General features: G+C 45.2%; 1 protein-coding gene across 2 annotated transcripts; it reads left to right on the top strand.

The window, feature by feature from the left end:
• Positions 1 to 267: 267 nt before the first annotated feature.
• rcan3 (regulator of calcineurin 3) lies at positions 268 to 27503 on the top strand. Of its 2 annotated transcripts, XM_011618230.2 has the most exons (5): positions 268 to 420; positions 1108 to 1319; positions 22374 to 22547; positions 22882 to 23053; positions 24998 to 27503. In XM_011618230.2, exons 2-5 carry the CDS (start codon positions 1116 to 1118, stop codon positions 25150 to 25152), a joined length of 705 nt encoding a protein of 234 aa, XP_011616532.1. In that variant the 5' UTR covers positions 268 to 420; positions 1108 to 1115; the 3' UTR covers positions 25153 to 27503. The 2 variants fall into 2 exon arrangements, with proteins under 2 accessions (XP_011616532.1, XP_003962549.1); XM_003962500.3 differs by lacking the exons at positions 268 to 420; positions 1108 to 1319 and adding an exon at positions 11246 to 11503.
• The last annotated feature ends 262 nt before the right edge of the window (positions 27504 to 27765 follow it).

Here is a 27765-nt window from a genome sequence, read left to right on the forward strand (position 1 = left end):
ATATGTTCCAGATGATCCCAATCTGGTGCAGCCAGACAGATGTCTGTGTCGAATTTGTGATGAGTAGAGGTTAAATAATACAAGAGGACGAATTGAGCCTTCTGGGTTTTTATTTTTCTGCATAAAATTTGCATCAAATGATTCAGATCGACAGTGCTATGCATTTGAAGCTTCTTTGAGCACCTCAGGCGTGTGTTCGACAATTTTGTTTACATTCGCCTTGCTCTAAAGATGGCGTCGTGGCCCCACAATGCAACGCGAGTGACGTCACCTTCACGCTCTCTGCAATACCGACGCGTGTGACGTCATTTTCTAAAATAACAACAGGTCCAATAAACGGGATTAAGCGAAATCAAAAGAAAAATCCCGCTTTTTGTGCATTCGTGATGGGTCACTTCCGCCTTCGCTGAAACTTGGGAGGTGAGTAAAACGACTGTCATCGCTTTCACGCAGATTGAAACCGCCAGTCGCTCCTCGTGTCAGCAATTCTGTCTTCGTCACAGCTATTTGACGTGAATTTAGCAGTGTTTCCATAAATAACCATGATCTGACCACAAACTCATGTGATTTATTATTATTATTGCGTTCACGGTTCCATCACGTAACATCCAGCTGTTTCCAAGACGCAAATAATGATGTCGAAATATATCACGCACCCATTATTAATGCTATGGCGTGTTGTGTTTAATTGTGTGGAATTAAATTTGACAGTCAAATGTTGGGATTATTGTCGACAAGTATACTGCATTTCTGTTAAAGGGATTAGTCAGAGTTCTTTTTCGTATCGTCCACTAGATGGCGCGCTGATTCCACTAAAGTGACAGTGACGAGCGAAACCACGTTCAAAAATATATTGTAAATCATAAGATCTAAGTGTGAACAAAATATGTTTAAAGCATGCAGTCTGTGTGGACATTGTACTGTATTGTAACATTGTAATAATCTAGTTCAAATCTAATGAATAACAGGGCCTTTTTGTTCTAAATGACATTTTGAATGATTTCCAAGTGTCACCAAAATCTATATCCTGCAGCCATAAAAGAAAACTTGATTTTTCTCCCTCCTACTATTTTTACACCACCTACCACCACAACTGTCCGCTGAAAGGCTTCAGCATGCTCCGAGAGAGCTCCAAAGCCTGGAGCAACGGCTCCGAGGCCTACAGCAGCGACCCCGATGAAGAGGAGGAGGAGGACATGCTGTTTGGCGAGCCAGACCAGGATGGCATGGCAGACGAGATGATGGACCTGAGCGACCTTCCCACGGCACTGTTTGCATGCAACGTCCACGAGGCTGCGTTCGAAGAGGACGCACACAGGGTGGGGAGCTGGGAGCTGGGGTGGGGGGGCACTCACGGGGTCACGCTCTGCTGCAGTGAGCTCTGTGGTTTGATGTCTTTTTGTTGAGTCATCCTGCTGAATGTGTCACCGCATCCAGGATTGAATGAGCAACAAGTGCATGATGTCATCTGCAGCGCCGGCTCCCGACCTGCACAAATCGACGCTGCCTTTTGTTTCTCGTGGCCATGCGGGCTTTTGGTTTGTGTTTGGATCCATCCATCCATCCTTTATGAAACAGCTCTTTTTATAATACTGCATCACGTTCAGCTGTAAGCGTTGCCCTTGTATGTGTTTACATTTGTTCCTTTCGTGTATGTGGAGGGGCTAAATGCGGCACGTATTCCAAATCCCTTTAAACGGATCGCTCACGCGTTGTCAGGCTGCTGTCGGAACACCCGTTGCTCGTCGCTGTGGACCGCGCACCCCCCCCTTTCTCCCCCCCACCCCCCACTTCCTCACTTCATTACCATGCACGCTGCAGCTTTTAAGTGGAAATGCCTCCCACGCTCCCTTCAGTCACGTCAGTAGACTCCATATGGTTCAATTAAGACGAGCTGCCGCGCTAAAAATAACTTTTGACATTCAGATAAAGTTTTGCCAAATGAGGACAGGAAGAGAAGAGAGATGAAACTTTTTTTTAATGTTTGTAACGTTGTGGAATCACAAACGGGACTGAGGTTGTTTTTCTGGGCTTGTAGCGGTGCTTGTTGTTTCCACGTGCTATTACACATCCTAGCATTTTAGGCTGTACAGACCAGGGACATGGCAACCTACATTTTTCTGTCTCCGGGCTCCCCCTCATCACCGTCTTTTACCTTCTGTTAGTGTTTTCAAAGACCTGCTTGCGGAGAGAGGAAGACGTATTTATAAGAAGCTCTTAGTGAGCTGTAGAAGCCTTCCCCTTTATTCTACATCAGTGAAAGGGAAGTGGAACATTTTATTATCTCATATGAAATGCTTTGCTCTCCCCCCAACCACCAGATTTTAGGTGATATGGAGCGTAAATTAAGTTGAGTGATTAGAATGGAATGTCTTAAGGAAACGAGGCTCTTCTGGAAACTGTTGCATTGGTTTAAAACGCCGTGACAGCGTGCATGCTTTGTTTTAAACGTGCTATTATATGCCTCCAGGTTCAAGTGTTGCACCTGAATACTTGTATTAGGTTTCATAAAAAAACCTGCACTGAATCCGTGCTGAATCATCATGGTTTGAACTTTAAAAGTGCTGAGTCAACCCTACTGCTGACGTGTGAATGGTTCTCCCATTCATCCAGAGCACAATCGACTGCATGTTGGGGAGCGGGGCATCAGCCCGGGTGGCTTTGATTTATTAATTGTGACATGATTTATTATCTAACCCCCTTCTAAGGAAGTTTGACCAAAAGTTGTTAGCTGGTGAGGAGATGGAGACGAGTGGGGTCGGCGGGGCCTCTGTTGGCCCATCTGAGTTGGGCCACAGAGCAAACCTTATTACTGCTCCTGCTGCCGTCTGATGAAGCTGCGTTCAGTCCAGAACCAGACAATAACCCTGATCAAAGAAGCTCTTTTTACTAATGTTTTAGTTTATTTTTGCCCAACTGTCACCATTATAGATTTGCCACTGGAATCAAATGAATATTTCTTCTGGTGAGATCAGAACATCCAAAAATGAAACAGAATGCACATTGATGGTGGACCAAACAAGCACTCTATACTACCTTTATTGAAGTTTTAAAGCAACACCACATCGTATTTAACAAGTGCATTATGCAGCTATAATGGCAGTGTTTTAGAGTTTTAGAAGACATAATTATCACAAAAATGAAACGACCAGAGGCAATTCAGCTAAATGACCAAAGCAACCTGGATGATCCTTTAGGTGAAGACAAATAACTACATTTGAAACCTAAAGCACAACAAGTTATGACTGTATGCACAATTTTTCTGTTACTGTAATAATTCAAACTAGAATCTTGCACCTTTCTTATGACAATCCAGTGCTGCCTTTAATAAAACCATCTTTACCCACAATTCTGCACCTGCCTGCACTTATCATACATATGCATGAATAATGACCCTGACCTAAGAGCGAACTCCGTTTCCATGGACAACTCCACATCCGAATGATTGAACCCATCTAACTGTTGCTGTTGGAGGAGCACTGGTGATACGTTGCTGCAGCTGCAGGTTGGGGAAAACGATAACCGAAGCACTTCTGCTCACTACGAAGAGCTCAAGGCCTGGTGCCTTATCCGAAATGCAGAGTCAAACTGCACAGCCATGAGCAAACATCCCACCGGAGGAGGTTCAGACCTCTTGTCACTTTCAAGGAGACTAATAGTTACTAATTCTGGGGGTTGTTTTGTAGGTCTCCAATAGTGCACTTCCTCTTCCCACAATCCAGCTGTTGGGTTCACGACCATAGCTCTCCCAAGCAGTGGTCTCCTACCGTGTGAGGAAAAGTCGTCAATCCACACAAGCCACCGACTAGATAGAACAGAGAAGAGGTGGAAACAGATGAGAGAAAGAGAGAAGAGACAATGAGACCAGGGTAATGAGCAGAGGTAGCAGGAGGCAATGGAGTTAAAAAAAGATCACTAACAGAAGCCGAAAAGATTGATGGATCCGGAATGAATAAAAGAAACAGATATATAGCTGACGCTTTCATGAATAAGCAATTTTAACGGCGGAGGACAACATCTGAAGGGCTGCCCCTCTTCTGTCTAACACGTCTAATGGTGTGACTCACATGTCTCGGGCCATAGTGTAAGACAGGCCCAGAGCAGAGAGCAGCATTAACTGCATGGGGACTAAAGGTAGTGTAAGAGAGGATGTGAAAACCGAGCCGAGAAGTGACTGCAAGCGGCCGGGCGTGTACATAGAGCGTACTTGCATGCACGCGTGTGTCAGACCGTCTATTTTTGGGCACCACTGCTGGGTGGTGAACGTGAAGGAGCTGGTGCTGAAGGTCAGACATGATGCAGCGTTGCGGTGAATGAGCGCCGTGGGCTCGTGCTCCTGCTGTGGCCTGGATATTATTCTGGTGCGCCGAGCAGGGTCGTCTCGCCGACCTGCTGTGCTTGTTTTTCCTATATCAAGCTGAAATAGTGGAAAGCAGCCGACAGCAATAAAATGTGCAATTTTGTCGCGTCGAGCTGTTGAGGTACAGATATTCAGTAACGAACGGCAAAGTGATTCTGATGTGTTTTGATGCTGAAGTCAAGGGGGAATCTGCCAGTGGTCCACATTTGATTTCAGTCTGGGAAGCAGAACATTCCAATATCACTTTGTCATCCTTTGCATGTTAAAATAGGTCTAATACTTTGACGATTGCTGCAGATGATGTCTGGCAGCATTTGACCGGAGGAAACATTGAGTCCTGGAGCAAAACATCATGCAGATAGTTTTGGACTAAAGCGTGACCTCTTTGCTGTCTGTTGCACAACAGAGGAGGGTTCTTTTTTACATCCACACCATATAAGGGCACTTTTACAACAAGATAGTCTGGGAACTCAGCTTGATCGGCTGAGCAATGCTGAAAAAATCCCACACCTTCACTTTCATGCTGTCCTTTTGAAAGTGCTCGGACATCCTGCAGTTACCACAGTTGTCCATTTGGGGCGACGTTGATCGAAACAATCCAAAAAAAGAAAAACAAATTTCTGGGCATCTAAAGTGGACCAAACAGCTCTGGCTCTGATATGAGGATGTATTAGGTCAGATCTGCTACTCTATTCACACGCAGCTGCTCCCAGAAATATTCTGGCAACAAGGTTGCAGGTTTGAAGCAGAAACAGATTCATCTGAGAAATCTGCTGCGAGCAACAATATAGGCCTGGTTGCACTGTGGGTGGCCAAGCAGTGCCGCGGTCACCTCATCTCTCTGTTCTCTGGTCCACACTGAAAGTTCACTGAAGAGGAGAAGAAGAGTTTGCTGTTGCTGTGGATGGGACTGTGAACAGGTTGACAGCAGCTCTGCTTGGTTTGTGGAGCACATAGAGGTGTTAAATGCACCAGTATGTTTCAGCTAATTAGCCTTGGGTGGGTGCTGTTGGACTCCAGAGTGGCGGTGATGTGCGTGAAGCAGCTGTTGAATCAACCGGTGGATTTTGGCTTTCCAATGTATGTGTGTGTCTCTAGAATGTGTGTATTTTCTACCATATGTTTCGATGTGCCACTCAGAATATTAAATAATATCATCCTTGATGTCCATAAAAATCCCACTGAGCTCTCTTATTGACTTGTGGATTTATTGCTGATTTCAGGATTTTCAGTTTTGTCTCCTGTTACCCACTATTTTAAAATTAATTTGCAATGTTTCAGATTTGAAAACAACCGTACTACCATGACAGTGCTGCTGTGCATTTTCTGTTAGGGCTTCACAGAGATACAGCTTCCCTCATCTGTATGCGAGCCCGATTGGACTCAGAAATGGTTGTTTAACGATAAAAGAGACGTCTCACTCTCTCTCCTCACAGCAGCTGATTACAAAACGCTTCAGAATCCACAGCAGGATGTTATTTGTTGTCTGACTATTCTATTTAAATCACAATTATCCAGTTCAGCCTAAAAATAGAAATGTGGCCACTTTCAAATGCAGCAGTTCCGGCTTCATTGCAGTGAGCCGTCGCTGCATTCACACACTCAGAGATGACAAAACCCAACTTATTATTTGAATCTACTTTCTCACATGGTCCAAACAGTTCACTACAAAAATATTTAATAATGAAATATATACAAACATGTTATGTTTGTAATGCTGAATATTTAAATTCAGTTTAGTTGAACGGAGCAACCATACTAGAAAGGCATCGTCAACACAAGTGAGATTCACAAGATGGGTGAGAAAGAGGGTTTACCCGCTCCCCTCGCCAGGTTTTAGCACCCAGGAAGGGGAGCGGGTATGATTAGGTCTAGGTGAGACACATGAGCATAATTAGGTTTGCTGGAGGAGGGTGGGGGGACACGACCAGGGAATCAGAACACACATCAGGCAGATTCGAACAGCCTAAACTCTCCACGTCAGCAATATGACCAAGTTTGACGATCAACAAGGAAGCAGCTGACTGAAAACAATCATTTTAAATGGCAAAACGCCGATTACATACTGGAATTTCCCCACAATAATAGGGGATTAATAACGTTGCCTGGGCAACATGCTGACTGCTAGAGCTGAGTGAAGCAAACTACTGTAGTGATCATTCTGGTGATTATCTGCTGCTCTAGTTTCCTTTTATTTAAATAACTGTACTGGAGATATTAAGAACATCTCACGCCTTTAACCCCCTTTGTTGTGTCTGCAGTGTGGGCCTATAACCCGTCCCAAGATCTGACCTGATTTTAAAGCCTTTGGCTGAGGGAGATGATGGTCACGTGTCACTCGGTGCCTCCCCGTCCATCCCTCCATACAGGAGCCTCTAAGCTGCTGGATGTGCTTAAAAAACCCAACAACTGCTGCTGTCCCACCAGATGTGGGCCATCCCAAACAATGTCTTTGAGAGGCCATGTGTGCATGTGCATTTACTAGATGTAATGAAACATTGTAGTTCATTAAAAAAAGGCCTACTTTCACATTTCTGATGCACTCATGACACTATTTAAATAAACTGATAATATTGTAGTAGTAATTGTAGTAATATTGTAGCTCAATGTTTTTCTCATATATACATAAAGTTTGCATAAAAAACTTTTTAACAATTTGGGATTATTCTGCTGCATGAATTCTCTCAGGAACAGAGAATCTGCAGCCTCAGCTAGCAAGTAGAGCTAACTGTTCATGCATCCGATCACCTTTTCACCTGAGCTCCCTCGACTACATTGAGACCCCCGCATCATAATAATGGCATGATTTTCATGATTGGTTTTATTGCTCATTCCGCTTGTGCAACAGCGTGCCCACGTAACAACAGGCTTGTTTCTGTTCATTAGGAGGAAAAGGGTAGCTGTTGTAGATGGTCTCAGGGAATTGTCTATTGCAATTAATTACAGCTTAGTTGCCAGAAGTCATGTAAAACATTTGTGATGATCTTTAGTGCACACTCAGGCCACGTGACCTACCGAGACCACGCCTCCTTCCATGTCCCACTCATCCTCTTACTACTTTCTATGCCCTGGACACATCCATCCATCAATCCAGCCATCTTTTTTTGTTTTTGCAAACCCTCCCTCTGAGGGTCTATCTCCTCAGCTTGTAGATGTTCTTTTATCCCCCCTACCCCACCCACACCCTCCGTCTTCCCCTGGCTCCCTGTGCCTGTACTTGGCTGCTTGCTTTTATAAATAGCTTGGCCTAGATTACACCAGCTGCATTGGCGCTGGCACCAGGGTTGGCTTTGGCTGGGCCAACTGAGGTAGCATGAGGTTGAAGGGATGGATTGTGTGTGTTTGTGTGTGTGTGTGTGTGTGTGCATGAGAGAGAAAGATGGGGGGGGAGAGAGAGAGAGGGAGTGAGGGAACAAACCTGATCATGATGATAATGCAGCTGCAGCATGCCTGCAGTGCAGGCGCTTTGGAGTTATTCCCGTCATTTCTATTTTGGTCAAATTTGTGTAAAGTGAATAAATATCTGTATGTGTGTGTGCATGTGTGTGTGTGTTCAGACTGAATTTAGTTTGTGGACTGACTGTACAAACGCACACAGGCAGCAGATTTGCATATTTGGTCACGTGTCTGTTGGTATTTGCTCCGGCTGGACGCTAACCGACACGGACGTGTGCTTTTGAGCCGACCACGATGATCCACTGCCCTGATTCCCTCTGTTCAGCTTCTCTGCAGAGCACTGCTTCAGAATACAAAGTCCGCTCATCACTAATCTGGAGACATGCCGCCATATTGCTCCTCATCTCTGTTTTTAATAAAACAACACTATATTTTGCTTCGTCTATGAAACACCATGTTGTTTCATCACAGTGAGTCATCGATGAAGTAGTTTGTTTTGGAAATGTGACAGATGGGGGTCGTCCAGGCTTTATACTGCTACTATCTCAAATGTAAACTAGTGAAATAGCTTTCGACACAAGGAGGGCAGAATTTGAAACTTCACGATGGAAGTCTTCTCGGCTGCGCCTTCACGCTTCGAATCAATAAAAGACCTGCGTCACATTCCCCTCCGTAGAGTCCTGCGCTGGTGGGTTAGGCGAGATCTAACGCAGGGAACTGTAAATGAGAAAAGGAGAATTGAGAATGAGGTGGATGAGCAGCAGCAGGGGGAGGCGGAGGGCTGCAGAATGAGGACAGAGGAGAAGACAAGTGTTTCATCATGCACAGCCATCCATCTCTGTCAGATCAGATGAGGCAAAGGCGATCAGAGGAACGCATCGGCAACACGCGCGAATGACAAACGTCCGATGTTTGTCAGCGGCTGCAGCAGAGAGGCGTAAGGAGATCAACAGACTAAAACATTGTGACGATTCTTTAAAGGGCTTGTTAATGTATAACATATAAAACAATCATGAGAGGAGCTTAATCTGAAATGATCTAATATCTCTGTGGATGTTGCAGGGATAGTGTAGCATATTAGCATGTTTATAGGTTTCAGCTGTCCTTCCTGTGGGAACTTTGGTGTTTTTGTAGCAAAGGTTCAATTGAATTTGAACTTTATTCATAAAATGCTTGTTACAGTCGAGATTGTCTCTAGGCGCCTCGCAGAATCCCAGAGTCTGACCCCAAAACTCCCTTTAAACAGGAAGAAGCCCTGGGCAGGACCAACCAAGATGATCCTAAATTTCAGACGACCCTGTTCTTACAACGAGCAGTAACTTAGCTACAGTAACAGCTGTAGCTCTTATTACTGACCTCTTCAAAGTACGGTAGATTTTCTTTTAATATTAGCAATCATTGATGAAAAATGTGGAGTAGGAAAAAGATTATTTTGGAAAACATCAAATGCAGTATCTCTTTCTATCTTACAGTGATAAATACTGGATCATATCAAGACTGTATCTCTGCAGCAGAATACCTGAAGTACTGTCAAATTCTTTCTAGTTTTAATGGCTCAAATGAAAGATCTGACATATTTCATAGTTTTCAACTCATATCATGTTTAATAATTATAGTAGTTTAGATTCTTAGAACTGGCGGGCAGCTGAGGCAGTTAAATGAATTTACTTTATACTTTTCATTATATTTTGTTATTAATTTATTTGCCATTCATCTGTTAAATCATCCATCTGCTGCTCCTCTGGTGTGTATCCAGCCCACTGGGTCCAAGTCAGGGTTGAGCTGACAAGCCAGTCAACAAAAAAAGTTGGGACATTATGGAAAAAAGCAAGAACAAAAACAAAAACCCGTTGATCACTATCAGCAAACGAACCTGCTGAATGTGTGCTTCAGTCTGGACTCGGGATTTGAATCAGAGTGGGCGCAGCCTCCGCGCTGCTGATGAAAAACAGCTTCATCGGGTGATTTTGTATCATTTTTACCCCATTTTCAATCCTGAACAATGAGTAAACATCGCCTCAGAGGTAGTGATGGATCAGGTTCAGATGGGTTCAATAAACGTGTGATAACAGAAGGTGCTGAGCTGAGTTTTCCCTCAACAGGACGCTGACTCTCCTGCTGACCAAGACTTTGTAAATAGGGGCAAGTGAACAGAGAATTTTTGAGCGGAGCATAAATAAATCATCATGGTTTGTTTGTTTTTAACCCAGCAACAGCTACATCAGACAGCAGTAAGAAAAGGTGGATGCACTCGGTGCATCCCTCATTTTTAGGGTTGTTTTGGAAAAACCTCAGATCTAGCCGGGCCATCTCTGGCGGTGCCTCTGCATCCCGTCTGTTTAACAGATGAAGCAGCTGATGGTGGCGGGCAGGTTTCAGCAACCTGGACATGGCGTTTTTGGCAGTCAGATGTAGATTCTTCCAGACAGGGAACAGCCTGACCAATGCTATCTGATGGAGGAATGTCAAAAATATCTCCATCTGCACAGCACGGACAATGACTGACACGCAGACAGAAATAGCTTCCGCCGCCTAGAGCCTCAATATTAATGGCTTATGGGGGACTTAGCTGTCTCAGCCCATCAGGCAATTATCGTTATGAAACTGAGAGAGAAAAGATTGATTGGAGGAAGACACTGTGTGATTCGAATGTTGCGCAATGACCCACGAAGCCTGTGGAAATTTCATTTTAATTTAGCTCCTGCTGAAATGGAGACCTTAAGCGCAGCTTCGTGTTTAAGAGAGACCGAGCCGCGGCTGCATTTAGCTCCGGTTTTGTTGCGATAAAGAGCCACGGTACACTTAATCTCCAATCAACTAGTCAGCATTAAAAGTTACATTACAGGCTGCAGCTGGCTTAGAACTTTTTCGGGGGGTAGCTCTCTCCAGTATCAACAAAGCACCCTGCCCAAAGAATCCATTGCCTAAATTAGATATTCATCTCCGCATCTGCCAACTTTGGCGGTGAGCGCATCAGAATGACTGTCGTTTCACCATGTCTGCACCTCAGAGGCCACTGGAGTCAAATAAGCCTGCACATGTCTGACCGACGCTGTTACGCAATTACTGCAGGACCAAAATACAATGATGGGATCTGTCAGGGGTCTGTTTTACATGGTCACAGCTGTGATTCACGAATGACAGCCTCCGCAGGTTCATCCAGATGACCTTTTACCCCCGATGATTGATAAATGAGCTGGCGTCCGTTCATCACAATAGATATTTCTTGGCAAAAACTCCTAATTGCATTAATCCCTGGAGACCCGACCAGCTTCCTACAAGAAACGCGGTGGCGCAGCTGAGGCTTGAAGTTGAAGAGTGACTCCAGAAATAAATCATATGAAGCGGAATGAACTGGAATCAGGCGAATTCTGCAGTGCGCGCTTCATCTGGCCCTGTAGTGGCGTAAAACATGAACGTGAAGATAGAAATGACGTCAATGTGGAGCCACAGGGGGAGGGAGAGCAAGAGAGAGAGAGGGCGAGAGGGAGAGGGAGAGAGGCTGCGGCAGCACTCTTGTCGGCGCAGCGAAGAGTCCGGCAGCAACTCTCTCCTCTGATACAAACCGAACTGAACTGGACCTAACGTCGCCTTTCTGTACAGAATCTTTACCCGACAGAGACTTTTAATCAACCCCATCGTTTCCGACCGCGAGGGGGAATGCCATCGATAAATATGAAACTGGAGATGGTGACCATCATCGCTTGTGAAGTAGACACCGAGGTATTTACGTCAGACAAAATGCAGGTACGCTCTTTCCTCCAGACGATGCCAGTGCACGTTTAAGCCGCATGGATCCGACCCATGCCGCGGCTGCATGCCATGCTTCACACAAGCGCATGCATGGCTGCGTTACGTTGAATGCAGGGTTTTTATCAATGGGAGCCGCCGGATCGCGAAGACGCACGTCCCGCGACGCGCGCAACGCCAAAGGGAAACTGCAGATCTGGAGATGAGATACGCTTGGTTAAATCCCCGAAGTGCAGCAGGCAGAGGTTGGAGCTGGCATGTATGCATTTTTCAGGGAAAGTTAGGAGGAGAGGGGCTCTTTGTGTGGGGGGTGTCGAGATGATGCGCAAGCAAGGGTGGGATGTGTGGCATTGTCCATGCGAAGCACATACAGAGAAAGTGAGGGAGACGCAGTGTGGACAGTCACTTTCTTCATTACAGCTCTCTCCTCATCCCATCAGCACTGTGGGTGCAGGAAAGATGGAAGCACCATAACATGTATGACACGCTCTGATGAGACTCTTTGTGATTATTCTAAACACCAGTCTTTTTTTAGTTCTCCTGAAGGTTTCAAGTGTTTGTCCAAGGGGCAGGACAGCGTAGACTCCTCTTTCCCTTTGCACTGCTTTGGGGGCTTGAAAGCTGCGCAGATATCCTGGCAGAGCTTGACTCACCTTCACCTGCTGCTTGTTTTATTTGACTCATCACCAAAGAGCCAAAGCGAGGCAGCAGAACAGAGAGGGAGGGCACAACAGAGCGACGCAGGAGCTCGACACGAGTTGAATCATCCAGTAATTATAATCAGAGTAGGTGTTCATCACAGTTGGGGTGTACGCACGCCACCCTGGCCTGTCTCCCTCTCTGCTGGTGTGCTCTGCAGACCAAACCGCTGCACCCAAAAATGCAGAGATTTCACCCCAGCAACGATGTAATATTGATCCAACACACAGTTTCTTGCAATTCCACCCAGGTCTTTGCTTACATGTGCAAGACTAAATAAAACTACAATACATTTATGTGCTCTGTTACCACAAACATGATGCTTATTGATGATTTCCAATATTGTACTGTTAAATTGGGCTTCGTAGGTCACACGTGACGGTCGTCAGACACCAGACAGGCCAGTTTTCACACATTCCCTTTAAAAAAGTAGAATATGATCTCCTTGTGTGTCTGTGTGCATAATTAAAAGAGCAGAAGGACATTAGACTTTGGAATGACACAGAGAACACCACTAATCCCGGTTTGTGGCCCACCGAAGGCAACAGAGATCACTGAGAGCACAAGATTAAAGGAAGGCACGTGGGGGATAGGCTCGGACTGAGCTCACCTCCCCAGCAGCCCCCATTCCTTTTCCCCCCTTATATCATTGAACATGATCTTAATCATTTTCTAATAATATCTCTCAAATCTGAAGATGAGAAACAACAATCGCGACATCCTTATTTCCCTCTAAAGCATTTTTTGGGGGGGAGATAACATGTGGATTGCTGCTATTTATAGACCCTTCCGAGGAAAGATTAGGTAATGGCTGTGGTGCTTGGATGGGCAACGCGGAGATAATCAGTGTTTGGTGGGTTTTTAATTAAAGGAGATGCCGCAGCCGTTCTGTCGGAGCTGTTGTTTTGACACTGTTTAAATGGCTGGCCCACGCCTTGGCTTCGTCCCAGCTGGTTACATCATTAATGAGCCAAGCAGGCAGGTTGTTCGAACGCTGTTCGAAGCTTTCACAGAAAACCGCTTTCTAACCAGAAAAGAGAGGCGCCGTCATTTTTTGGTTTGAAAGGTTCCGGCGTGGGCAGGCGCCGCGGAGCGGGAATGTTGTGTCACAGTAATTACCTGGAAGAACTACCGGCAACAGCAGATGACAGCACAGGACACACGCTGAAGGTCACAGAGGCAGTGAATACATTCACAGATCATGATTCAAGGCTTTGCGCTCACCTTGATTTAAGGCCTTCGCCTATAATTTCGCACGCCTCCTGTCTTTACCGGCTGTTTGGTTATTTGCTTTAATATATATACTTTAAAAAAAATTTCAGGCTCTCTTGTGCTATTTCTGTCCAAGAAACGTGTGGAAATAAACAGGATGTTGCGATTCATACTTAATTATAGAGCCTCTGAGACCGCGCCAGAAGCCGCAAAATGATATTTTTCAACTTAATTTCGCCCTCTCACTCCGAGACGCCGCACCGACACGTTCCAGCCGCAGCTGTGAGTCAGCAGATAAGCAAACACCTCCGTCGGCGAGCCGATGGAAAAGTTTCCGCCTCGATGTTTAGCCGTCACCGGTGTCACGTCTCCTCCCAGGACTTAGCGGCTCAGAAACGGCGCCGGTTATGAGGACTCATTTAGCTGTTTCCTTATTCTTTAATGCCACCGTACACAGTGGCGTCATGATTGTCAGCCGCTAAATAAGGCGTAGCGACAACAAGAGCAGGTCACAGTGAAGCTGAAGGGTTTTTCAGGGCCTCACTGCTGAATCTATTAGCTGTGCGGCAACAGAACTTTCCCATTTTTTCTCAGTGTCTTCCTCTGCAGAAGTTACATTTATCATTGCCAGAAAGTTGGCCTTGGCTCTCCTTCACGATTTAGATGTTTATCAGCATATCGTTTTAGTATTTCATCTTTAAAAACGCCATTTTTCTTTGTGTGTTAGAACAGGCAGCGTGCCTTACGCCACAAGCGGTTCCCATTGTCGCAGTTACGGCGCCCTGCAATGCAATGCCGTGGCGAAAATGGTCGTTCCTGCGTTGTGAATACAGACGAGAACGTTCCTTCTGGTAAACGGTTCTCAGAGCTTCCAACGCTTTTGATTTTCAGGCAAGCAGGCAAAGTTTACAGTTCGCTATCGTGACTCATTGTCTGTGTTTTATTATTTAGTCCATTCTCATTAAAGTTTAATCAGGCGTTTGAACTTTCACCTGACTCAGCATTTTTAGACAATATGATGGTGATGAACTCTGACCAGCTGTTGGGGACAAGGCGAGGGGCAGAGGAGCAGAGGCAGGACCAGGACCAGGACGGGGACAGTATCAGGTTCTGAGCTGGACAGAAACTAGATCTACATCCTGGCAAGGTTGAGCGGCTCCAGGCCCGAGCATTGGGCTCAGGTGTGCCTGCCCCCCCCCCCCCCCCCAATCTGGGCACTAAGCAGGGGGAGATGGGCAGCTCACATTGGCCTGAAACCTTAGAGAGGCGGCGGGCTCAGGTGTCAGCTAAAGGTTAACACTGTGTCCATTTGCCTGACGCACAACAAAGGACAGCCGTCTCCCAGGCGGGGGTGTCTGGTTACCACATGGACCAGGGCCGTGTGGTGATAAGATTAGAAACAACACGAGAAAAGAATGCCACTCGCAGTTTTCTTGGCAAGAGGAAAGGTGCAGAAACACTGTCACGCAATAAAGGACCTTTGTCGTCGGATTTGCTGTTGGAACACAATTTCACCCGCAGAATTTCCAGCGCAATTTTCAGCCAAGCAGAACTCTTAACAAAACAATGCGGCGCCTGAAATAGTAATGGCACACCAGCGACCTTTAAAACGATACGGCAGAACTTCGGCCGACTGGGAGCTGACATTCATATGGTACAAAAGCAGGACTATTAATCAAATACGCCTCGTTTCATTTGACGCCATCCATTCGATTTCAATCTCCGACTGAATTTTTGGAAGAAGGAGATTTCGCGATCATCCGCAGAAGCCGACCTGTGAAATGCCGGCGTGCAAAAAGGGTGGCTCCCGCCCCAAACTGCGTGCGGCGCCCGCTGGATTTTGTGACTTACCCGCGCGACCCTCGACCTTTGCTGCGCTAATGCGCGTTCATCGGTCAACTCAGCGGGTGACGCAAGAGTTGCGCATCACCGGCTGAAGAGCGATCTCATCTGTGCATATGGGCCCATGACCTCCAGGAAGAGCCGCGGCATCCTTTCAGCTTCCTTATGTAATATTGACTTGCTCGCTGAAATGTTGTCGTCCCTAAAGTGTCTAAATCTGCGTGGGAGACGTTGTGGTTGCGAGCAGAAGTGGCCTAAGTGCTGTTGACCAGCAAAAGCTCCTGCTTCAATAAAAACCATAAAGACCAGCTTGGCGGTAATAGGATTAATGTGTCCCCATGCTGTAAACTGATTTAAATCTATGTGCCGCGGACAAACTGTCCCGGAGGGAGCCGCGATGTAGCGCCTTTCAGTCGGCCCCCGTCGATACCACTCTGCGCTCAAGTTATTGATCCCACCCCCAACAATTACCCGTCCGCACGGCTTCCCGTCGGTTATACGGCCCTGGTGATCTGTTAAAAAGCTCCCGATCATGTTCTGTTTTTGAGTTTTGAGGTAATGAGGATTTGCGAATGCTAATGGCTGCTTTGCGCGAGGCAGAGGGAGAGTGCCGGGTCACCACACACAACCTTCAGAGTTTATCCACTGGTAATGAGCAGGATTCTCTGAGGCAACCCATAATTACTTCATCAGCTTACAGTCATTATAGTGCTGAACCGCTGGTCCACAGCTAGAAAGATCAGTGAGGTGGCTGCAGCGTTTTCACGGGCAACATTGGAAAAACACAATATCTGACATTTTCACGCATGTGATGAGCATTTGCTGATGACTTGAATAAGCTGAGGAGGACTGGAAAAGAGGCGGAGCATAGAGGTTTTTCGCACGCCGCATGCACAATTGCTATTGGTTGAGTGAGAGTGGAGGTTCACCGGTAGTTCACCGGTCTGGCAATTGATTCATTATTAATTATTTTATCCTTAATCATGCCATCCTAGTTTGTGACTAACTCTAACCCTAGAGGAGGAAGAGCCATTTTTACCACAACTTGTAATTGTTGGTGTTGTTGCTGGATTTTGGATGTCCTTACCCTACCTACTGTATTATTATTATTTTATGTTTGGGCAGCATCTTATAAACGTCATAATGGAACATTGCTTGACCATTTGGCCCGAGGAGGGACTCCCTGGTCAGCACGTTCACCTGCTTTTCAAGAAACACGGTTTGAATCTTGATTTTTTTGCTTAGAAGTCTTGAACATCGGTACTTGAAATGCACCGTCGTGGCTGATGATTGACCCGTGACAGTGTTCTCATTGTACCGGCCCACAATGTGCTCCTCAGTGCATTGTTTAATTAGCTTGATTTAATTTAATTTAAAGTTTAATTTCTATACCTTGCCCTGGGGTCATCTATTTATTCTCCGTCCCTGTTGCCGGGTCACCAAATGATGACGAACGCAGTCGATAAGCATTATTTTAAAAAGGGCTTATCTCTCCTCTGCCTTTTGATTTTTCTGGTTTCTGGCGTCCGCGGCTGCGAGTGAAGCATCTTCACACAGGACCTCTGTTGTCCTTAAACGCATCCCACCATTGCTGGTGACTGCATCGGAAAGTTGGCTCCGTTTTATGGAAAAATCGTGGAATGTGATAAGCCTAAATGTGCTGGAACAAACGTGCACCGGGGTTTGATTCATCATCCAGCTCTGTCTGTTATCACTGTAATCCTTCGCTCTCATTTGACCTCATTAGACTGGTTCCAGTTTGGCCCTTTAGGGAGACGGATAATTAAAAATGACCGTCCTCACACTTAAAGAATTTAATTTTCTTAATTACAGCAACGCGGTCTATTTTTACTGTAATGCTTTCAGTGTCTCACCCGGAGGCTCCGTGGCCCAGTTTGATGGTTTTTCACCCAAATCCCATTCAAGCACGAGGGGTCTAGATTAGAGCGTGCTAAAGCCGCACACGTGTTGTAAGGAAAGCTGAGCGAATCGCGAGACCTTCAGAGAAAAAAACTCCCAAAACCTCGCCCAATGACCGTTTTATTTTACATCCCAATTAGGCTGGGTTAATCTTTTCCTTTTGATCCAAATGGTGTAATTCAGTGTAGAATTGAACTAGCGTGCGGATTACTCTCATGGATTTGAGTATCCAAGTGCAAATCTGATTTAAACACTAGCTTAAATGCAAAGCCGCAGCAAAAATAAAGCATTGTGAGTCGGTCAGTCGGTGTGGAGGAGACAAGTGGTGTGTTTCCATCACAAATCAGCATTTATTCATCCATCAACAGGAGTCGTTACCTTAATTTACCTGCAAAAATTTATGAATATTCCAATCAATTAACTTTGTACCCTGCGATATGTCTACCAATCTATTTTAATTAATCCGGTATTTCTGAGGACAAATCATTATAATGCTAATGGTGTTTTCTGAGTGTGTGTTTGTGGATTTTTCCTTTTTTTTCTTTTTTTCTTCTTCTTCCGTAATGGATGAGGATACAGCAGATATAGATTCTGGTCTGTCCTGAAACACTGCCACCGATCTCTGCGCGTTGCTCTGAAACACAATTCCGTCTTTACATAACACGGAGAAGCACTTAAGTGGCGGTCATCTCTCACGGAGTAACACTCAGGTCCAGCACTTAGCAAATTCATTACCTGAATAAACATGCATTCTCCCAAGCTGCAGCCCTGCACCTCAGAACCTTATCTTCCTGATTGTTGATGATCTTGTCAGGATGGCTCACCACTCGCTCGCTGCCTCCAATCATGTCTGCAGACATGTCCCGCTGCCGCCGCAGCCATGCTCTTTTTATTAGTGTCAAGAACATAACTGCTTCATCCAGCCAGCTGAAAGATGACATTACAGTCACTGCTGCACTGGTAGCATCGCGCTAGCAGCGTTTACATCGCTCACGGCAGGGTTTTACTGCTCCGCTCTTCTTTATGTCTATAGTTTCCCCTTCAGCTTTGTCGCATCTGTCACCAGAAGGAAAGGTGGATTTATTTTACTACTTTCTGTCAGCACCACCAAGGAGGGTGGATGAATAATAGCAGCAGCAATGCTAAAAAAGTCAAAAATATAATATTATTCAAAGTTAAATGCCCATTCTATCCAAATTTAAAGAGCGTCTGTCCATATTTTGACTAAAGGATGCACAAACGCTTAGAAATGGAAAAGCATGTACACAGTTTCAGCTATTACTTCATATCTAATTTTTGTGTGAACAAATGGAACCGGCAACATCTTTTACACGCTACGAATGAGGAAATAATCTGAAATTGACTTTCTTTCCCCCCGGTGGAAGAGTCTGTCTTTATTTCCCCACGGATAAAACAAACTGCTTTGATTAATATAATGTGTCAAATCTAATTTGGGTTGGGTGGAGGGGGGAGCAGGCATACAGGCGTCATGAGACAGTGGAAGGGAACTCAACCTGCAGAGGCTCCTCCTGGCTGTTATGTAAAGGTGACACGGTGAGAGGGGCGAACAGGCGGCCAGCATTAATGGCAGCACTTGGTGCTTCAATCATGGCACCTCTTCACAAGCGTGTCCACCCTAAAACACGTCACTGTCATCGGGGTTTAGACACAAGGGTCGAGTGAAACTGTGGAGAGGTAGATGATTGTTAGCGGTTGGGAAAGATGGATGTTTTGATTGAAATGCACATTCAGTTTCCACATTTTCTGTTGCGTGTCAAATGTTTTGTGTCCCATTTTCGCCCGTCGTCAGAAGTTATTTGGACTGTTGGAAAGGAAGATCACGGTGTTCTTTCTCGCTTGTCCTGGCTCGCTGCAGATACAGTCAGAGCAGGTGCAGGGTGTGTGTGTTTGTGTGTGTGTGTCCCTGGACAGATGAACCACTGTCCTTCAGTTGTGCTCACATTCTGTTCAACATTAATAGGGACTGGGAGATTACCTGACTCATACCATTACACAGACGTGTGTGTGTGTGCGGTCCCAGGCCGTCGGGACGACTGCTGTACATTCTCGCTCCTTGGCATCAACAGAAACCTCCACTCTTACTCTATGTTAGTTAAAACTGACAACGCCGGACTGAAAGAAAGTACCTAAGCGTTCCTTCTGACTTCCAGCTACACTTTGGAGAGGATTTGTGTCCACATTTCATCTCTCAAAGGTTAAAATGTTTGTAAATTATGGACCTTGGCCTCGTGGCTGGCAGCAGTACCAGTTCCCAGACCATTACTGAGAGCTTTTACAGCAAGCAGCTGCCATATAGAGTTCATATTGTAGCCTAATGTAAACCTCTGTTAGAGGTTTTCTGTGAAAAATATACAAGTAAGATTGAGGGGAAAGAAATGCTGTACATGTTTGTGAAACAACATCGCCTTGATGTGTAGACATTTTCATGTCCCTTATTTGTAATGTCTCTTGTAAAACAATAGGGGGCTCTACACCTTCTCCAGTTCACCTAAAACGAATAAATAATTGACTGATCGATATGACCCAGCATGCACCCGATGTGAGTTTAACAGATTATTCCAACAGTCAACAATCCTGTGTTTTACTTTTACTTAATCATTGGTTGATGTTTGTGGGGTCAGTGAAATAGAGCAGAATTTACATAACCACCTCTGCAGCCAACCAGGCTAATAAACCTCCTTTAGAAATAAAAAAAAAAAAAAAAATGCAGCCGACCATTAAAGTCACATTCCACTAGTGTGTTTTATCTCTGAGGACTGATAGAAGATAAAGTCAAACACTCATTACCTTATTTATTGTAACATCTGAGCTTAATAAAGGTAGCTTATTTTGTCAGCTGCAGTATTTGTGCCTTTTAATTAGCACGTAGCCTCAAATCTGTGACAGTATTGTGACTCTAATATATATATGAAGAACTCTGAATCTATTATGCACATACAGCATGACACACATTCATTTATGTAACTCTTGCACACATGAAGGGAACAAAAATAATTGCTCGCTGAAGAGAAAACTGCAATGGCAGCTCTGCGTAACCAAACACCCCTCGACTCCACCTCCTTCCCCCCCAACGCTCGCTCCTGGAGAGCTGTTACATGCCAACGAGATGTGAACCTATCAGCAAAAAAGCATAAGGTGTTAATATGGGATTTGATCTGGGAACCTTTATTACACTGCTCCTCGTGTCTATATTGCTGAATGGTGTGTGTGTGTGTGTGTGTGTGTGTGTGTGTGTGTGTGTGTGTTGTACTTGCTACATATTGAGTACTGAAACGTGCATTCTACCAGCAAAGTGAGGACATTTTTGGGAAGTGAGGAAATTGTTGCTGGTCCTCAAAACTTCAAAGGACTGTTTAATGGTTGGGCTTGGTTTTTAGGGTGAGCTTTCAGTTGGGTTTAGGTTAGGGTTAGGGTTAGGGTTAGGGTTAGGGGGTGTGTATGAGAGAGAGATTGTAGGCCTGTCATCCATAAGGTCATGAGGGATTCAAAATGAAAAATAAATATCTACTGATTCATTTTTCATTTTGCATAAACAAAGTGTCTGTTATGAAATGAAGAACTCTTAATGGCAACTTGTGAAAAAAGGCTTTGAGGTTGTGGGTGCTAACCCCAGCATCATGGAGGCCAGATAAACTATAAAGTCTTCTAAAAAAAAATGCCACAAAGTTTCCCAGCAGTTTATTTCAAGTTGGAAAACAACATGTTGAAATTTGTGAATAAAAATGCCAGAACATTGTGTCTGGTTTTAATGCCATTAAAAGGTCACGTGACATATTCATCGCTGGTCCCAACGGAGGCCCATCACATCACGATTTGAGCGGCAAATCTCAGAGTTTTCCAGAAACGCTGAGTTCTGTCAGAATCCATCAGCTTCTCGTTTGCATCAACAGCACCCCTGAAGTGGTCACTTAAAACAGTAAAACAGAACATTTACGCCATCTATGTAGGAGCAAAGCATCCCAACATGAGCCTCCTCTGCTATCCCACATCATTCACAGCATTTTTTGGCATTCTAGTTAAATCTGCAGTGGGTCGACCTGCCCTCTTTCCCCTGCTGCCTCGTTTCAGTGCACATTTCAAGGTGCCCAACTAAAAATGGAATGCCTGAAAGTCTGAGGGTGGAGTCCAGGCAGCTGCTCCAAGGGGCAGAGTGCACGTGAAAGGATGTGTGGGAGAGGCTGAACTGGGCAGAGACCTACTTGTTCTTACAGTGTGAATTGTTCTGCCATGGCCAGCACCGCGCTGCAGCGACTGTGGGTCACCAGTAGCTCGGTCATTAACCACCCTTTGCATTAGGTGGAGTGAAGATATGAACCCCCCAGAGCACCCACCATTCACCTCTGTGTTTTCACTTTATTTCTGTATAAAACACTGTTATAAACATTTTTTTTAAAAAAACCTAGTTTGTTTCCGTCCAGCCAAAATATTGTATAACAGGTGTGCCCCCATCTTTGAATTGGTGTTTTCGCTCCTCTGACAGTGCTGACCCTGCAGGTTTCACCATTATGAGAGCAGAGACAGGTGTCATAGCCGCTCTTTCCACCCCGTCGAGACTTGCTGTGTCAACCAACCATGGGAGGGGTTGCGGGAGCCTCCCTGCCGCACGTTTCCCACTGATAGAGGACAATAAATAGCTTAGACAGGCTGGAATTGTTGCCACGGGGTGGATAAAATAAGTCTCACGGGGCTGTAAAACTTGATCTCCCACGGTTTCTGACAGTCGCCTCCTCGAGATGGCTGATCCGCTCCGTCTCCGCTGCTGCCAAGATCTTCCCAGAGTCGCGTTTTGTCTCGTGCTGTGAGGTGGTCGGCCGGGAGACAAACAACCACCGATTTTTCCGAAAGCATCTTCATTGTTCCGTCAATGCTCCTGCTGAGCTGTTTGATTGTGCTCACAGCTGAGACGGGCCAATTTGATGCCTGTGGAGACAGGGGGGATAGGGGTATATGATAAAGGGACAGTGTTTTTGAAACGAGAGTGGAAGAAATGAAGCCTGTTATTTGTAATGTCTCCACGTGTCATCAATAAATCTTAAAATAGATAATGTTGTGTGGGAATTTGCTAAATAACGCATTCAAAATGTGCTGTTTGTTGGTGATAAGAAAAAGATGCAGGCTGTTCAAATGTTTGTCAAATGTTTCTCATCTTATTTCCTGTTTTTAACCTGTACAGGAGAGGTTCGAGGCCCTGTTTCGGATCTACGACGAGCACACCACCTTCCAGCTTTTCAAAAGCTTCCGTAGAGTCCGGATAAACTTCAGCACCCCGGAGGCCGCCGCCCGCGCCCGCATCGAGCTGCACGAGTCAGAGTTCAACGGCAGGAAGCTCAAACTGTACTTTGCTCAGGTGAGATTTGAGCACACCTAAGTAAGTAGAACGTCCGTCACTGGCTGCTGCAGCTTCAGACTCAGGATCCAAAAGGTCACATTCCCACATGCTGTAATGAGTCAACTCTGACGGAGGCTTAATTTATCCCAAATATCACCCATCATGACTCCTGCTGCACATCACAGCACGTTGATGTAAGAGGATTACGGATTTCACCCTCACACAGATGGCACATGTTGATTTAGTAATTATGACAATTAGCAGCTATCAAAACCCCCGAATCTCATTGTGAAAAGGAGTGTAAAGGCAGTAAGTCTTCATGTCGCGTTACAGCCTCACGGTCTCTCCACAGATCCAGAATGGAGACGAGGACATTGACAAGTCGTACCTGGCCCCTCCGCAGCCCGTCAAGCAGTTTCTGATCTCGCCACCTGCCTCGCCGCCTGTGGGCTGGAGTCAAAGCGAGGATGCCACGCCAGTCATCAACTACGACCTGCTGTGCGCCGTCGCCAAGCTCGGTCCTGGTCAGTACTCGGAAAAGACGTATTTGCCACGTTACATACAGTTTAACCTGCTCTCAGACACAGACCATCAAAGTCTATGCAGATGCCCAGAGAAGGAAAACATTGGAAAACGTAAAAAAAACAAGATCTTGAGTGAGTCATCCTTGAGTGGCACGCAGCACAGGAAATGATTCTGCTCCTCAGCAGGCAGGCAATTTATCTGAAGAACTCACAATACTTTTATTCTTGAATTTTCCCAAAGTTCATGGATGCATTTTTATTTCGGATAGACATTTTACTGTTTCTATGTGAGCCCTGCAAAGTCGGTACAGAGGTCAGTACGCAGCATGCTTGCATTGCATATTCATTGGGAGGCACCATTAAATAACTGCAATTGTTAACCAACTTATATTTAATAATTCTGTCACATCTGTATTCATTGTCTGCCCATCCAATAATGAGCAAAGGTTTATCATCCATATCTTATCACCGGGGGGCGATAGAGGTGCTTTTAGAGCCTTTTCATGAAGGCCATCTTTAAACATAAATGGTTGTACAATCTGTTGGAAGAACCAAAATACTTTAAATGAGACAAGTCGTTCGATTCATTCATTTATCATACTTAAATTAGATAAAGTCAGTTGGATTTAAATTCAAAGTGAAGAGTACTTTCAGCTTCTCTGCATCGAGATTACCGCCATCGACTTTGGCAAGATTTTAGATTACAGCAACCTTTCTAAAATGCCACCTTGCACACACACTCAGGCACACACACACACACACACACACGCGCGCAGACACACGGGCACGCACACACGCTGAAATGCGTGTCGTGTCTGCAGTGGTTGTTGATGAGGTGGGAAAACAGCGCCTCTCCACTCAAACATCAATAATCTTTTCCTAATATCAACAGAAACATGGTTTGGCTCACGTACACCCACACACTCACGCACAGACACACACAGAGTGGCACGCTCTTGTTGTTCAGCTTCTGTTCCCTAGCAACACGATGCATCAGGAAGCGGCTTTGTTCTCCGCCTGGCGTCTGAGGTCAGAGTGGTGCAGCGCTGCAGCGCGGCGTGCTGACTCCCTCTGTCAGCGCGCCGCAGCAACAGCAGGGCTCCATTCATTGCTTGTCTATCTATTTTGGCACCACGTTGAAACGCAAGCTGACCAATTTCCTCCCCGTCCTTGTTCCGTCTGATTCTCATCTCTGTGGCAACCACGATAACATCTAGCGCGTCTTATCAGCTGCTTTTGGCATTTGGACAAATGAAGGGAAAGTCTGTCCAATCTGTTTTAAGTCAGGATCTTTACAGACGGGCGCTGTTGGTCAGCACAACGGAGGGACACACAGGAGAGAAATTTGTGTGGCAGAAATATCCTCCATCTATCTGGAAACAGGCCAGACTTTGCATTAGCAGGCGCATTTAACCGGAGCATTTCATTTTTTGTTGAGTTCGGCTCAAACTATTCAGCATTATATCTTAAAACTCGCTAGTGGACCATCCACAGCGGCGACACGTCTGCTGCTGAATATTTAAAGGTTTTAATATACCTTACTGAAGTGTCACAGTGTCACAGATCACACCTTAGTGATGCTTTAATAAAAATGTGTGTTAATTGCGATTTGACGCTGGAAATAAGGAATATCTTTCATTTTGTTTTGCAGCACCAACACCTGCAGCTAAAAACGTAGTATGACTGCAACTAACCTTAATTTCCTCTTATCATTATATACATTTTTTAAAACCTGCTGATGATTATCTTGATTAATGGTTTCGTTGACGGCTTTATAAAGTGTCCGGAAATGGCTGGGTTGATTTGGGACCAAGATGACGTCCTCAAATACCCTCTTCTGTCCAAAGAAGTTAGCGGAAAAGTTAGAAATTGTCTGTCTGATCTGTTTTAAAATTTGGTATGGCCTCCTCTGTGACCTCTTTCCACCCATCCTCCACCTTTCAGGTGAGAAATATGAACTCCACGCGGGGACAGAGTCCACGCCCAGCGTGGTCGTCCACGTGTGCGAGAGCGAGACGGAAGAGGACGAGGCGGTGCGGCCAAAGCAGCAGATCGTCCAGACCAGACGTCCCGATGGACCCCCGAAGGTCTTCAACTGAAGACCCCCCCACTCACCTCCACGACAGTGGCGCGGCCTTCTCGACCGCCCTTTTGAACCTGTGACACACCCGCCCTCTCTCTCTCTCTCTATGTCTCTCTCTCTCTCTCTCTCTCCAGTCTCTGCGCTCACGGAGAGCATCTACGCCCATCATTTCAGTTCAACTATAAGCAAAAAAAAAACAAAAAACGACAAGCATTTGCTGAGAGACGGCGTGGGTGGCGAGCATGGCGTTGGAATGAGGCGGCTGGATGCGAACCACAAACGCACCCATCACATTTTGCGGGGTGCGGCGGGGAGCGGCGGGCAAGCTGGGCCTCCATCTCACCACCCTGCTGACACAGACGGGTGGAGATAACTGTCCCAACGCAGGCGCCCGCCACCGAACACACTGTCAGCTCTCATCGGTCCCGCTCCAGTCTCCCAGTTGATTCGCTGGTACCTCTCGACAAAGACATTTCTCACCCCCCTGGTATTTTACTCAGATCCGTCTCTTTGGTCCATCTGTTTTCATATCTGCGGATCGAGCGTGTGCTCACTCTTGTCTGCATGTATATACTGTACTACAATAAAAGAAACATTAATGCAAACAAAGTATATCAAGAAAACGAAGCTACTTAGCATCACGTGCAGCACGAAATGCCATTTGTGACTAACAAAGTTGTGGTGGTGGGCTTTTTGTTCTTGCATTTTTCGGGGTCGTTTTTCTTTTTTTTACTCTTTTGCTAAATTGTAGCCGTGTATTCCTTCTGTGTATTTGATATCCCAACACCTTTTTGCATGCTTAGTTATTTCTGTGGATAAGAAACTAAAGTGTTTTTTTTCCATTTTGTTGAAACTCTTTCATGCGGACAGAGAACGGATCCGTTTCTGAGCGTTGAATTGGACAGCAAGTCCAATTCAGCGCAGGTCGTCTGGGTTTTTAAGGGTTTGGGGGCGTCGATTTCTGTCGTGTCGAACCTCTCGTTCGAGCGTTCTGTTCTTCTGAGTCCTACTGCTTGATGTGCTGCCCCACATCTCATAGCAGTTTCCTGGGGCTCCCTCGCTGCTCCTGACTGTAAATATCTCAGCTGTGGGTTTGTTAAACCTTTTAGATTTTCAAATTTAAAACATTTTGCTACGGTCCCTGGGATGTCAACCAAAGCATTCATTTGCTCTATTGCGACTCTTGCTCTTTTTGGTTTTATTTTCTACAAGCATTTGCGCAGTTCAGCCAGATCTGGAACAGACGTCCAATGAAAATCATGACTTACTTGAATAGTTCCCCCCTTTTTTTTGTTTGATTCTCTCCACTCATATCATACGATGGTTGTACTAGAGTACACAGAGGGCTTTTGGCCGAGTCTGAACCTCATTTGTGATTCGCCAGCACAAAATCCGACACATGTTTTGCGATGTAACAATAAGCAAAAGACAGTTCTGTCTGCATGTGAGCACTTTATTGTTGTTTTTGTTCTTTGTATCAAGGCAAACTTGGAAGCACATTTCTTTGACGTGTACTTGTCTTGAGCTGAACACCTTGTTAGCCTTTTTTCACCAGCATATTGCAGCGAGTGAAACGCTCCACTTCGTTTTTTGCAGCCGAAGCTTTCTGTTGGTGGGTTTTTTTCTTTCTTTTTACGTTTCTGGATCTGCAGAAGAAGGGGAGACGGCCTCAATCTTTGTTTTTCTGTGTCCATCTCATCTTCTGAGAAAAGGTTCCTTTTTTTTTGTATCAGCGTTGCAGCAAAGCTGTCAGAAGAATCTGAGGAGACGGTGTGTTGAGCAGCAGGAGGAATACCTGTAAAGATTTTATACTCTCTGTGGTCATGGAGCTCAAAATACAAATGAAAATGTATATTTATGTACATATGCCAACTTTATTTTACCTGTTATTTTTTGGGTTTTTTGTTTTGTTTTGCTGAGACCAGTGTGCAGTTTGTTACAGCTTCTCTTGGCAATGTTGTAACAGGGGGAAAAATTATATATATTTAAAAAAAAACATGTTATACGTCCTGAAAATGCTCAATCAAGGGAAAGAAAATACAAAAAAGTCATCGTGTTGTGTTCAACATGGACTCTGAATGTTTATTTTACTTCTGGGTCTACAAAAAAAAAGGTCAAAGACACAGTTTTGTCACTGTTGTTCCATTTCTGTTGAATATGAATATTGTGTCTTGTTGGTGGAATCCAGAAAACAACATAGCAAAAAAGAAAAGGAAAAAAAAAGCAATAATTTCCAGTTACCGGTATGTGTATTTTCACGTTCTGTACTGATTTCTCAGAAATGGTCTCTGTCTCATCAACTTTCTGCTTCTATTTGTGTAGTATGCAGCCATTCGTTTCACATACATAAAAAAAATTCTTCCTAAACCTTTTGTTCCCTGTGGTTTATCTGGCAAGTTTCTAATTTTAAAGGCTGAAAATGCAGCCGATGAGACCGATTCATCTATAAACACAATTGCTATTTCATTTATAGGCATATGTTAACAAGGTTGCTCACAAATTATCACAATTTTCCTGCAAAACTGAAGGATTTTACGCTGTAAATTCAAGGTGTTGGCAGGAAAAGCTCCCTTTCAACAGGAAGAAACCTTGAGCTGGACCGGACTCATATGGGGGGGGGCCCTCTTGC

This window comes from Takifugu rubripes, chromosome 2 (genome assembly GCF_901000725.2).
Source record: "Takifugu rubripes chromosome 2, fTakRub1.2, whole genome shotgun sequence".
NCBI classification, from domain to species: Eukaryota; Metazoa; Chordata; class Actinopteri; order Tetraodontiformes; family Tetraodontidae; genus Takifugu; species Takifugu rubripes.

What these genes read in the sequence shown, in the direction of transcription:
- rcan3 (XM_011618230.2), top strand. Translation starts at nt 1,116, where the DNA reads ATGCTCCGAGAGAGCTCCAAAGCCTGGAGCAACGGCTCCGAGGCCTAC. An exon ending in TCGAAGAGGACGCACACAGG is followed by an intron (nt 1,320 to 22,373) that starts GTGGGGAGCTGG and finishes TAACCTGTACAG; the next exon opens with GAGAGGTTCGAGGCCCTGTT. An exon ending in TCAAACTGTACTTTGCTCAG is followed by an intron (nt 22,548 to 22,881) that starts GTGAGATTTGAG and finishes GTCTCTCCACAG; the next exon opens with ATCCAGAATGGAGACGAGGA.